The sequence below is a fragment of the Salvia hispanica genome, chromosome 3 (genome assembly GCF_023119035.1).
Source record: "Salvia hispanica cultivar TCC Black 2014 chromosome 3, UniMelb_Shisp_WGS_1.0, whole genome shotgun sequence".
Taxonomy (NCBI): Eukaryota; Viridiplantae; Streptophyta; class Magnoliopsida; order Lamiales; family Lamiaceae; genus Salvia; species Salvia hispanica.
In genome coordinates this window covers 51,716,359-51,729,874 of record NC_062967.1, presented here as the reverse complement: position 1 = coordinate 51,729,874, position 13,516 = coordinate 51,716,359, and the positions used below count along the sequence as shown (strand labels likewise).

General features: G+C 35.0%; 1 protein-coding gene across 1 annotated transcript; it reads right to left on the bottom strand.

Moving 5' to 3' along the window:
* Nucleotides 1-2,464: 2,464 nt before the first annotated feature.
* Nucleotides 2,465-6,740, bottom strand: LOC125216217 (toMV susceptible protein tm-1(GCR26)). Its single transcript, XM_048117875.1, has 9 exons — nucleotides 6,526-6,740; nucleotides 5,503-6,156; nucleotides 5,157-5,363; nucleotides 4,641-4,856; nucleotides 4,338-4,554; nucleotides 3,892-4,139; nucleotides 3,430-3,608; nucleotides 3,086-3,339; nucleotides 2,465-2,802 (listed from the first exon to the last, which is right to left on the bottom strand). Exons 1-9 carry the CDS (start codon nucleotides 6,730-6,732, stop codon nucleotides 2,651-2,653), a joined length of 2,334 nt encoding a protein of 777 aa, XP_047973832.1. The 5' UTR covers nucleotides 6,733-6,740; the 3' UTR covers nucleotides 2,465-2,650.
* Nucleotides 6,741-13,516: the final 6,776 nt, after the last annotated feature.

Below are 13,516 nucleotides of genomic sequence, written 5' to 3'. Positions count from 1 at the left end.
ATGTTGGGCAGCATAAATTGTATGCATTGGGAGTGGAAGAACTGCCCCGCCACCTAGAAAAGGGTGTACACTACCGGTTTCTAGGGCAAGAATCCCACGATGATCCTTGAAGCGGTAGCTGGCTACCGATTGTGGATTTGGCATGCGTATTTTGGAGTAGCCGGGTCGAACAACGACATCAACGTCCTCCAGTCGTCGCCCCTTTTAACGAGCAGTGCATGGGCGTTGGTCCGACCGTCAGTTTCGTCACGACAACCAGCACAATATGGGCTATTATTTGGCGGATGAGATATACCCTATGTGACCCGTTTGTGAAGACAATCAGATGCGCAACAGACAAAAAGAAGATCTATTTTGCGGGTCGTTATGTAGAGCGGGCATTTGGTGTGCTCCAGGCTCTATGGGCGGCAGTGAAGGGTCCATCACGGATGTGGTGTATTGACAACATCGGTGATGTCATGTACGCATGTATTATCAATTTATCATGCACAACATGATTGTCGAAGCACTGACTGATTGGACCAATGATGTTGATGTTGTCGGTCCAAGTCACGGCGTGGCCACCGCCAATGTACGTATGGGGATACCCCATGGAGAGGCCGATCGGGTCCATGCATTTGCCAACATGCGCCAACGACAAGCCCATATTAAACTCCAGAACGATATAATTGAAGAGCTATGGACGCAGAGGGGTGCATGTTGATACTTTTAATGTAATTTGTTTAATTTTTTTTTGTTGAACTGTACCTTTTTTGTTTAATGAAATTATCATTGCACTTTCTTTGTCCGTATTCGTGTCGAAATTTTAATTTCGTAAATTGTTTAATTTGGTGAATTTGGTGAATTTTTATTATTGTGGATGTCCGTCGAGATGTCTTTGGGGATGTCCGCCATTGTGCAGTGGGATGTCCTTATGATGTGGCAGTGCAATGGGAGGCCCTTATGACGTGGCAGGAGGTGTTTTTGATAAGTCCATCGAGATGTTCGCCGAGACATCCGTTGCATTGTGGATGCTCTAAGCACTCACATCCACTATTCCTTCACTTAACTATCCATATGTTCTACTTTTAAATTTGTATTCATTTCTTATTTTAATGTATTTATTATAAAATTTAATTAAATTATTTTTTAGTTTAAAATAATTTAATTAAATACAAAATTTATTAAAAATAAACAATTACATGCAAATTAATTTTAGTTACTTTTTAAAAAAATTAATATTCAAATTAAACTCAAATGGTAACAAAAACATCAATATGATATTAGAAAAATGTAATAAAATGAAAAAAAGGAATTGAAGTTTCAAGATTGGACACATTCGCAGTCATTGAAAAAGTAAATACTCCCTCTGTCCCATTAGAAATGAAACGTTTTCCTTTTTAGTTTGTCCCATTAAAAATAAAACGTTTCATAAAATGGAAATATCTTTATCTCTACTTTTTCACCTCTCTTACTTTACTCTCTCTTCATTTATTCACAAAACAACACTACATAAAAATTCGTGTTGATTCCCAAATGTTGCATATTTAATGGGACAAAGGGAGTATCATATACTTCTTCCGTCCCTTAAATTTTGTCTCACTTTGACCGGGCACGGATTTTAAAAAATGTAATGAAAAGTGAGTTTAAAAAGTTAGTGGAATGTGGATCCTACTTTTTAATATTAGTTTTATAATAAAATGTGAGTAGGAATGAATTAGTGGAATATAAAGTCCACTACCAAAAATGGTAAAAAAGTGAAATAGAACAAATTTTGTGAGACGGACGAAAATGAAAAAATGGAACAAACTTTTAGGGACGGAGGGAGTATAAAGTATCTGAATCATATGTTTTTGACAAGATACATATTTGTTGCGTCTGTGAGGATTGGTATATTGAAAAACATGTTTCGAACAAGTTGCATGATTAGTAATGCTTGTATACAATAATTTTACAATCCACTTTTATCCAAGAAGAGAAGAGGTAATTTTATCACTATGTTTGCTTATACATTTATAAGATGGATCAAAAACATTTAAATATATAAGATACAAACAAGTCTAATTCTTCTGTATAGTAGACTGGTCGTGGAACATGTCATTTTACATTCGGTTCTTTGCAGAGGTAAAACAGTATATTTCACAACCTAGATATGCCTTAGCTATCTAATTGTGAAATGTTGCAGTGTCAGGCCACAAGTTTCTTTAATTCAGGCAACTAATGACACTAGTGCAGTATAACACCAATGATCAGTGTCTAGTGATGCTAGGATTGTTCTATGATCAGTGTCTAGTGGTGCTAGGATTGTTCTACGATATACTCCAACAAAAATACTCAATTTGAACAAAGGTCGTGTTCTAGCCAGGCCCATTTCATAAGCATTCGTATAGACCCAACTCAACCCATTTTATATATTTTGAATAATCATTTTGTTTTTACTAAAAATTGATCAAGCTTTATGGATAATTTTTTTTCGACAAATTAATGAAACTCAAACTCATTCATTTATTCATATAAAATTGTAAAGGGTTAGTGTAATTTCTCTGTTACATTTTTAAATGTCATACTTATTTCACTACACCAATACATATGATATACGTACATACGACAACATGATAAGCATCAAGGGACATGAATCCTTTTGCAGATTAGCAACATTGGAGCTGACAATTTAAGAAATAGATATGGTTTTGTACTGCTTTACCGTACCTGTTATTGCTTGTTCAACTGGCAGCCTCTCCAAGCTGGATGCGCCGTAGAATCCATGAACACCTTCAGTTCTCTTCAACACGTATTCTGCTTCACCCGGTTCGGATATAGGGCCTAGAATTGCATAATAGTATCGAGTTAACATTCGTGCAGAGCATCAAATGATCAACAACTCCAAAACATGAATCTTTTTCAACTTGAATCCAAACACGAAAGGTGTTATTTTTGCGATATACAGTATATAGCAGTAATGAGACGTTCATGTATAGACAATAGTACTTTGTAACATCTGCATTATCCTATCAGAGATTGAGTAAGCAGTGAATTTGAAGATGAATGTTTGCAGTGCAAAAATCTGCTTTGGATCTCTGTTTTTGCAAAAATAAGAAAATGTTACCTCCATGACAAAGAACAATAGTTTCGGGATTGATCCTGTGAGCAGCATCTGCAATAGCTTGTACAAGAGTTACACTTTGATCGAGTGAGAGGGCCGTTTTAGCACCAATAGAACCAGATGTCGTGAGGCCCATATGTGCCACAATGATGTCTGCACCAGCTTTTGCCATTGCCGTTGCTTCTTCTTGGTTAAAAGCATATGGGGTTGTTAAGAGGCCCATTTTATGAGCTTTTGCAATCATCTCAACCTCAAGACTGAGAAATGGAGATAATTCAGAGGTGTTGTTTTGATTAAATGTGAGCGAACAATGAATACGAAGGTAATTACTGATGATAATATGTTACCTATATCCCATCCCGGTTTCTTCTAGATTTTGTCTAAAATTACCATCAAATAGACCAACAGTTGGAAAATTCTGCACTCCTGCAAATCCAATAGACTCCAATTGTTTCAGGAAGAAATCAATTCTTCGGAATGGGTCAGTTGCACAAACTCCGGCAAGAACTGGAACTTCTTTGACAACCTTCAAGAGAAAAGATGGATGAAATCTGGTTGATTTCCTTGTAAAATAAAAACCATAAATTTTTCAGTTAATACTGAAACATAGAATAGTTATAGAATTGGAAGACACACACTAATTTATCTTCCACGACTACAACTACAAAGATTTGAGACATATTACGACCCTTATTTTTCCAGATAACACGATTTAAGCAGAAAAATCGGCAATAGACATAAGCTCCCAGAAAGAACAAGGCCATACCCTGTATCATGTAGAGCTCTTAATAGGCAAAGGAAAAACTTACAGGCAACACCTCATTGGCCATGTCAAGCACAATTGCATTTGCGTCAGCAAATGGCAACAGACCTGCCAATGACCCTCTTCCTGCCATCCTAAACCGTCCTGAGTTGTACACGATGATCATATCAACTCCACCAACTTCCTCAAACTTGGCTGATATGCCCGTCCCAGCTCCAGCACCAATGATGGGTTTGCCCTCTTTTATTTGATATTTCAATTTTTGGAGAATCTTTCGTGTTTGTTCCAGTGTTTCTGATCCAGTAAACCAACATTGCGTAATTCAATCAAAAAAACAGAAGAATGAAATGCAACAGGCATTTTGTACAGAAGTGAAAAAAGAACTTGATTTTGTCCCACAATTTTAGTTAGTCCAATTGAATAGTCCCAACACTTGTTGATGTGAAAAAATTATACTAATTCAAGCGGGGAGAAGGTAAGAAGGAAAATAACCTGGTTTTGCATCAGGGAAGTTGCTCAAGGTATATGAAACGGGAATGATATTCTGGGAACTTGTCACACTGGAAGAAGTTTTTCTTTGAGTTTGTTGGATAGATTCATGAACAGGATGACTATTAATATCATTAATATTTGTAGAGATCTCCAAGAACGAGTCCACTAGAGCATTTGCAAACTCAGGGTCATTAATATGTTGTGGCAAAACCTTAATCTGTCAACAAACAAAATTAGCGTTACATACTGCAGCAAATGCAAAATCTTGATCATCATACATGGCATGTTAAGCAGTGATAGAACCTGACGACTTTCACTTGTTTGAATTAGCCTCTGCATTTCCTGTATAAGTGTATCGGTAGCAACAGGATCATGAAATGCCTTCCCAGGTGCATCCAATGCCGATACACCCATCTTTGGCAGGCAAACTCGAACTTTAGATGAGGACTTATTCAACTTTTCTGCAATAAATGCAGCAACTTTCTTATTTTCGTCCACTGTCGTTCGCATCAATGTAACCTGGGAAAAAAGGTAGACAGTCATGAAAAGTACAGCTTAGGAAAATTGGACCGTGGACACCCAAATAGATTATTGTAACTCATCAACGTCCACTGTTCTACAACTTCTTTGATAAACAACTCTGCTATTGGAGGCAGCAGCTAAGGACGCTATTTTCACATGCATGACCCCAAAACTATCATATGATGGGGCTTTGGAAAGTAAGGGTCAGAGGCTTATAGTTTAATTAGATTACAAAATTTGTGAAATATACGAGATTATAGAGAGAAAAAGACAAACAGGGTGAGGGAAAACCATCACCTGTTCATTGTGTTCATACAACCTTCTTTGCTGAAACTTAGAAGGTACAGTGTCTTTGGATCCAAAATTCACCATATCCAATGCTCCAACACTGAGAACTAAAGGTATTTTTTTCTCTATGATGGCATCAAAGCGGGAGGGATCACATGCCATGACACCTCCGACAATGTAATCTGCCACCTCAGTTGTTGTAATATCCAAAACCCCCTACGTGACAGGAAGAAGCAAATAAGAGAGAATTAGAAAGTTAGATAGCCAATAGTTACAATAGTTTCAGTTATGGTAAGAGTTTATTTGGATATATGTTTTCAAGATACATAAATGGAAACACTGGAGGTAAAAATACCTGTATAAATCCACCTCTAACTAGATCCTCCATAGCTCTCCCCCCAACCCCAGTAGCATGAAAGACCAAGGTCTCATACCCTTCTCGAGCCAACCTGTCTTTGACAGCATTGACACACGGAGTTGTAACCCCAAACATAGTTAAACCAACCGTACCCTTCTGAGAAGCAGTAGCAGCAGATGCTTTGGAATCCAGATGTCCAATCACCATTCCAGCCAACGCAGAAGCAGCGTTATACAACACAACTCTACTCACATTATTAATGCCACAAATGTCAACCACTGATGGAAACAACACCAAATCCGATGTTCCCACATAAGGTTCAGTCTGACCACTAGCCACAGTTGACACAATCAGCTTTGGGATTCCAAGAGGTAGTGACCTGAAGGCAGAGGAAATTAACGACGTCCCCCCACTTCCTCCAAGCCCAATAACTCCAGCAAGAACTCGATCCGCATGAGCCTTGCAGAGGAAAGCCTGAAGAGCTTTATTCATCACAGCAATAGCTTTGCCTCTATCATCAGGAAGCTGATTACCATGCACCCCTGCTTCAGCACAGCAGGAGAGGACGTCTCTTCTCGACACAAAATCAAAATCATCACAACTCTCGATAACTTTTTGACCAGCTGATACATCTACCACAGTCACCACAAGCTGCACACCCACAAAATCACATGGAATCAATCCATATCCACCAAAATATCAGCATCCATCACAACAAACTGACAAAACAAGTTCATATTGATCGAAATCAAACGGCAGAATAAAATAACAACAATCAAGTTCAAAACTAATAGTAGAACAGAAATGTCAGATTTAAAACAGCATCAAGTGAGTAACAAACCAAAATCCCCAATACACTTCTCAATTCTACGGATCATACACCTCAAATCTACAAATAAAAAAAATCTAATTCATCTTCCGTACACAGAAAAAAAACATTTTGAGATCTAAACCGTACTTTGTAACCACGAATTTTTGGAAAAGTAACAAAAATGGTAATAAATGAGTAGAAATTAAAACCTTTGAGGAAGAATTAGCGTAAAAAAGGTTGAGATTGTCTCGAATTGACTGAGCGAGGAATCGAATCTCATCAAGCTTCGTGTCAGCTGTGCCAATGCAGAATACTTGCATAATGTTGTTGTTCCTCAAATCGTCCATTGATGAAACCTCAAACGAAATCTGTGAATGTGAGGGGGTTGGTAGTTGAGCTGAGTGTGTATATTTCATACAGTGATTTACAGTTGCTGGAGCCAATTAATTATATTTATAAATTTATAAATATCATTAATTACGCTCGAGTTTTAATACAATCAATTTGTGACTAAATAATTTTTTTATTTATAATAACTCGATAAATATATACTAATGTTGCCAATAGTAAAATATTTTGAACTTAAAACCATTACTTGAATAGCTAAATGTGAGCTCAATTTAACCTATCTCGACTCTAAGCTGGGCTAGTATATTCCTGCTGTTCGATCAAAATACTTTTTTGCATTAGTGATAAGTTGAATTGTGTCACTCATTTTGGTTCATTTTTATGCTATAAGTATGAAACATTTGCTTATCGCCGCGAGATTTTTGTGCAGTGTTGTTTTATGAGTTAATGAAGATAGAATAGAATAAGAGAGATGAAAAAGAGAGATAATGTTGTGTCTATTTTAGAAAATGTTTCATTTTTAATAGGACAACTCAAAAAGATAATTATTTCATTTTTAATGGGATGGGAGGAGAACGGATTTGCATGTGTAGATGTGACTGATTACAGTAGCGGACGTAGAAAAAAATTATGGCAGCATTATACTTCTTCCATCTGCAAATACTTCGTATATCCTTTTTCGTTCGTCTTAGGAAACTATAGCATTTACTCTTTTTATTATTTTTAATAATTGGACTACATATTCCACTAACAACTCTTATTACATTTTATTAATATTTCTCCCTCCGTCCCGCTTAAGATGACACGTTTTCCTTTTTAGTTTGTCCCAATTAAGATGACACATTTACTTTTTTGGTAACTTTCTCTCTCCAATTAATACACCCAACCACTTTTTCTCACTCCTATTAAAATATCCATCTATCTTCATCTCTCTACTTTAATACATACACCCATCTTCTCTCTCTCCAACTAAACACTTTAACCAATAACTTCTAAAATCCCGTGCCGGCTAAGCAATGTGTCATCTTAGTCGGGACGGAGGGAGTAATATATAAATATGACTTAATTTTTATTAAATTTTTTCATTAACTTTTTTTAATAGTTTTTCAAACCAAACAAGAGCTAAAGTAAGATACCGTAAATAAAAAATCACGAATAAGGGATGAATTTTTAGTTATACATATATAAAAATATACTCCGTCCATCCCTACATAGAAATAAAATGTGACAAATTTTTAGGGACGAAGGGCATAGTAAACCAAATATTAAAATTTCAATTAATTAAATCAAAATTATCTTACAATAACATTATAAAAGATGGTAAATATTACTTGAGGCAAACTTCAAATTATTCAACTTGCAAACTCTAATCTAAACATATTAAACTTAAATCAAAAAATTGGGAGTTTCGATATTCTGATAATTGTTGATAATTTTGAGAATTTTGATGGTTTGGGAAATAAGGACGATAATTTGTTTGTGAAGAGTTTTGATGGTCTGGATAATTTGGATCCATGAAACCAAATTTATCAAAACAAGAATGAAAAGAAAGTTATTTGTTTGTGAAGAGTTTTGCATGCTTAGTGGGATATATATAGAAAAAATGAAGCACAATAAAAAAATAGCAAATAATAAAGAAATAATAAAAAAATAACAATTAATCATAAATAAAATGAACTAGTTCACGTGAATTTTTCAGAAAAGGGGCTCACATGAATGTTTGGAAGAATAATTCACATGAGTTTTGAAATGATATATAAAGACAAAAATAATAGTAATTAAATAAATTAAAATTAATAACTTAAAGTAATAAAATTTTCATAAATTCACAATGTTCAAAATATTCAAAAGATGATTATCTAAAATATTTAGATTTCATATTTATAGAATACACATCTAAAACATGTACTATATAATTAAATAAAGTAGTGATTAATCAATAATTAATAGTAAATAAAAAAAGTAAAAATAATAATACATGGAGCCAATGAAAAATCGACATGTGTCCTTTGGCCTCCACTTTTGGTTGGGTCGGCTGACAAGCCTTGAAATTGGGGGTTGGGTTGGGTTGGGTAATTTCATTTTTGCTTTATTTTTATTGCTTCCTATTTTGTCTTATATGCTCCACCTCCATTTCAAAGTCACCAATGGGGGTGGTCTTACCAGAATCACAATCATCTCTTCCTTGCTGCCGCTGTATCACCTCACCAAATTGTGAAAATTACAATACTAAATAATCGCTCTTGATCACCTCACTGTTCTTGTCTTTCTCATCCCTGCGGCTCTATCATTCTGGACATCTGTCAATCTATTTGAGTTTGAAAGAATCCAATCTCTCTCTTCTTGTGTGCTCTATCTCGACCAAGGGTTGTTGTGCCGCCATGGCAGTGTTGCGCTTTGTCTTCTCTCTCAGTTATCATCTTCCCTTGATCCTAAATCCCTCCAAAATAATCCTAGCTTGTCAATTTAAGTTTGTTTCTGCAGCTTTTTTTATAAGAATTTCTATGATAATTATTTTGATTGCATGGGAGTTTCTCAACCAGAAGAAACTCAACTGCTTATTGTATAATCAAATAAATATAATGTGGTTGAATGGTTGATCTAGGTACAATAAAGCTTGATATTAATTATGACATTTTGTTTAGTTTGATATCGATCAATAAGAATAAATATCCTCTATTATCTTTTAGATTTGATTTATTAGTAGATTTATTTCAATGTCCTTGTTAGTAGGAGTTCTTGCGATTATGTTTAGGTAGTAGTAGTAACCTTTTAGATTTAGTTTATCCTTTTGTTATCAATTATTCTTCCTAGCCAAAGATTTTAATTTGCAGAGTCTTTATCAATTAGGAGTCTGTAATTTCGTATAAATACCTCCTTTCGAGATTGAATAAATGTATCCACGGGATCAAATTTTGTGAACGGCAGTCCACCACGGCCTCGTTAAGAGGATTGCTTCTTTGTTATTTTATTTCCATTAGTTATCTTTTGCTTTTCACTCCATATAATAGTTCTTTTTACATATAACATATTTCTAGCTACTTCACTAATAAATATCATAACTACTTGTAAATTAGAGCACAACCAGAATAAAAATGTTTGTATATACTTAGTATTTTATCTTATCGTTCATTGTTCTTTGCCTTTTCTTTCACAGGTCAGCATCCCATCGTTCTCTTGTGTTAAATCATATAAAAGATTACCTATCCTACTAATTAATTTAGCCTTTTGTAGTTTTTTCTGTTGCAAAAGTGTTTCCTTGCTAATTAATGTTCTATGTATATTTGAATCTTGAACTTGAATCTGAAATCAACCATAATACATTTGCACTATAGTCTAAATTTTCCTCTCTACAAATTTTTTTTAGAGCCACTAGAATTTTTGTTCAAGCAAAATAGAGAAATTTGAGTAAACAAAATTACTAGAGCTATACATGAAACACATCCTAACATACATTGCTTTTGTGGTCCTCATATGTTGAAAAATAAATAGGCACACCAAACAATGTCTATTGTACTGAATGGAGAGGATAATTAGATCATTTTAGTGTTTTGTTATAGAATGCAAACAAGTGGATTTTGTGCACTTAGTTTGCTAATAAATTTCATATGTGTTGGTTGATTTGAACATGACTAATCTTACAACGTGATTACATATTTTTTTTTGGGTTATTTTACAATCCATTTTCTAATTTACTAAGTTAATTATCTATATTTAATTTATTATATATATATGCTTGGTGGAATTTATTAAAACAATCTGGATAGAAGTTGGATGACAAAGTCAAGAATGACAATAGAATACCAAAATGGACTTGAATATTTTTTGGACTATGCTTTTCGCAATGCAAGCATGAAAGATAAGATATTATGTCCATGCAAACGTTGTGGGGTCGGTATATCCGTGAGTAGAGATGAGGCATTTGAACATTTGACGGTCGATGGATATATTCCAAGGTACACCCAATGGATAGCTCATGGAGAACTTCCTAGTAGTCACTCATCTAGGTTTGACAACCAACATAATTTGGGTGATGATGATATGCAAGGTTTAGTTCATGATGCCTTTGGAGTTCCAAATAAAGGTGGATATACAGAAGAACATACAAGATCTCATATAGATGCAGAAATTGTTAATGGACAAACAAGAGAATTTTATAAGTTGATTGATGGTTCACAACAACCATTGTTTTTGTTTGAAGGATGTGTTAAATTCTCAAAACTCTCATTCACAATCCGTTTGTTGCACTTAAAGTGTATTGAGAGTTTGAAACAATAAAGTATTTGATATGCTTTTGGAATTATTAAGAGAAGCTTTTCCAGATGCCATGGTTGATCTACCGAAGTCTTACTATGAAGCCGAGAAATTGATGAAAGAACTAGGACTTGGTTATGAAAAAATAGATGCGTGTCAAAATGAGTGTACTCTGTATTGGGGGACAAATGAAAGACGAACCTCATGTGACACATGTCATCAGCTAAGATGGCGTACTTCAGATGCAGATCCCACGGGTGAGAAAAGAAAGATCACTCAAAAGGTATTGTGGTATTTTCCAGTCAAACCAAGGTTGCAAAGATTGTTCATATCTACAAAGACGGCATCTCACATGAGATGGCATGCTGAAAATCGTACGAAGGATGGGTATATGAGACACCCTGCCGATTCCCCAGCATGGAACACATTTGATACCTTGCATCCCAGTTTTGCTCAGGAATCTCGCAATGTTCGATTGGGATTGGCATTAGATGGAATTAATCCTTTCAAAAATATGAGTGTGTCACACAGCACATGGCCTGTCATATTGTTTCTCTATAATCTTCCTCCATGGATGTGCATTAAAGAGCCTTATCTTATGTTATCTCTATTGATTCTTGATCCATTAGCTCTTGGGAATAATATTGATATCTATTTGTTGCCCCTAATTGCGGATCTAAAAGATTTGTGGGAAGTATGGGTTGAAACATACGGTGCCTCAGAAAAGCAAAATTTCCAATTACGCGTTTCATTGTTATGGACAATTAGTGATTTTTCGGGATATGCATATTTATCTGGATGGAGTACCCAAGGTGAATTTGCATGCCCAGTTTGTAACAAAGAAACACACTCTCTTAGACTGAAACACGGTGGGAAGTATTGCTACATGGGGCATCGGAGATTTCTACCTAAAGAACATGAGTTTTGGAAGAACAGACGACTCTTTGATGGAACGATTGAGCATGGAGAAACACCACAATGACAATCTGGTAATATGGTGATGGATGAGCTTAAAGACTTCACAATTAAGTTTGGTAAGCAAGTTAAAGGTAATCCAAAGCTTTTCGGTTGGAAAAAAGAGAGTATATTCTTTGAGTTGCCATACTGAAAAGATAATGTTGTCCGCCACAATCTCGATGTCATGCATACAGAGAAAAATGTTTGTGAGAGTATTTGCAGCACATTATTGGATGTAGACGGTAAGTCTAAAGATAATTATGAATCGCGCCAAGACTTTGAATGAATGGGTATTAGGCCTGAACTTCATCCAATTTCAAAAGGACCTGATAAATTTTATTTACTCGCAGCAGCTTTTACAATGGGCAAAAAGGAGAGGACAACATTTTGTCAGGTTTTAAAAAATATTAAAGTTCCTAATGGTTATGCATCAAACATCTCAAGGTGTGTTCAGCTAAAGCCGCCAAAATTGTTAGGCTTGAAAAGTCATGACTATCATGTTATGATGCAACAATTGTTGCTTATAGCCTTGCGACACACTCTCCAATACCGTACGTGCACCTTTAATTAAGCTCAGTGAGTACTTTAGAGAACTCTGTTCCAAAGTAATTTGTCCCGCTGATGTCATTCGATTAGAGAAAGATATTGTTGTGGTACTTTGTCAATTATAGAAGATATTTCCACCATCATTTTTCAATGTAATGGTGCACTTGACTATACATTTGGCAACAGAAGTGAAGTTGTGTGGGCCCGTTCATTATCGTTGGATGTATCCTATAGAGAGGAATTTATGAAAATTTATATTGTTAATGATATTTTTTGAATGATGAACTCCTTAAAATATTTGTAAAACATAATGCATATTTTTTTTTCTTAAACAGATATTTAGGCCCATTGAAATCCTATATGCGGAATAGGAGCAAATGAAGGTTCAATCGCTTGGGGATATCTAGTAGAAGAATGTTTGACATTTTGTTCTTTGTATTTAGCTGAATACGTGGAGTCAAAGTTTAATTGATCATTGAGGAATGAAACTGTGAATGATAATGCAATAATTGTATTAGATGTATTTACAATCACTCCATTCAACAGTTTCATAAATTAGAAGAATAAATTAGGGATGCTAGATTAGGGATTGAGCAGGAGATACATTAAGCGCCAAATTAAACATGGATCTTACAACCGTCCACTCCTCCCACAACTCCAAGCAAATTCAGGAACTCACAATTATCTATAGTTTAGCAAAGAGAACAAGAACGAGAAGAAAATCAAGTTGAGACCTACCATTGATTCTTGCAAGGTGAGTTTTTTCAATGAAATTATTTTCAAAACGAACGATGTAATATATTAAAGGGAATGATAATCTACTGTTGTTAACATAGATTTTATGTTTTAATCACATACCATAGGTTTCAAATGAATTTTATTATGCGATGTGATCAAGTTTAAAGTAATTTTTATTTTACTCCCCAAGTGTTTAATGAAATGATCTCAAGTTTCACTATATCATTTTACCAGCTGTTGTCTTTACTTACTTTCACTCCAATGTATGTAGTTACATATAGCTTCTAAAGGAGGGAAGCAGATTTAAAAAGTGCTCGTTTACAGGAGGAAAGGAATATGTCACTCAAAGGTTTACAT

What these genes read in the sequence shown, in the direction of transcription:
- LOC125216217 (XM_048117875.1), bottom strand. Translation starts at nt 6,732, where the DNA reads ATGAAATATACACACTCAGCTCAACTACCAACCCCCTCACATTCACAG. An exon ending in GAAACCGGGATGGGATATAG is followed by an intron (nt 3,340 to 3,429) that starts GTAACATATTAT and finishes TCCATTTCTCAG; the next exon opens with TCTTGAGGTTGAGATGATTG. An exon ending in TATTGTTCTTTGTCATGGAG is followed by an intron (nt 2,803 to 3,085) that starts GTAACATTTTCT and finishes ATGCAATTCTAG; the next exon opens with GCCCTATATCCGAACCGGGT.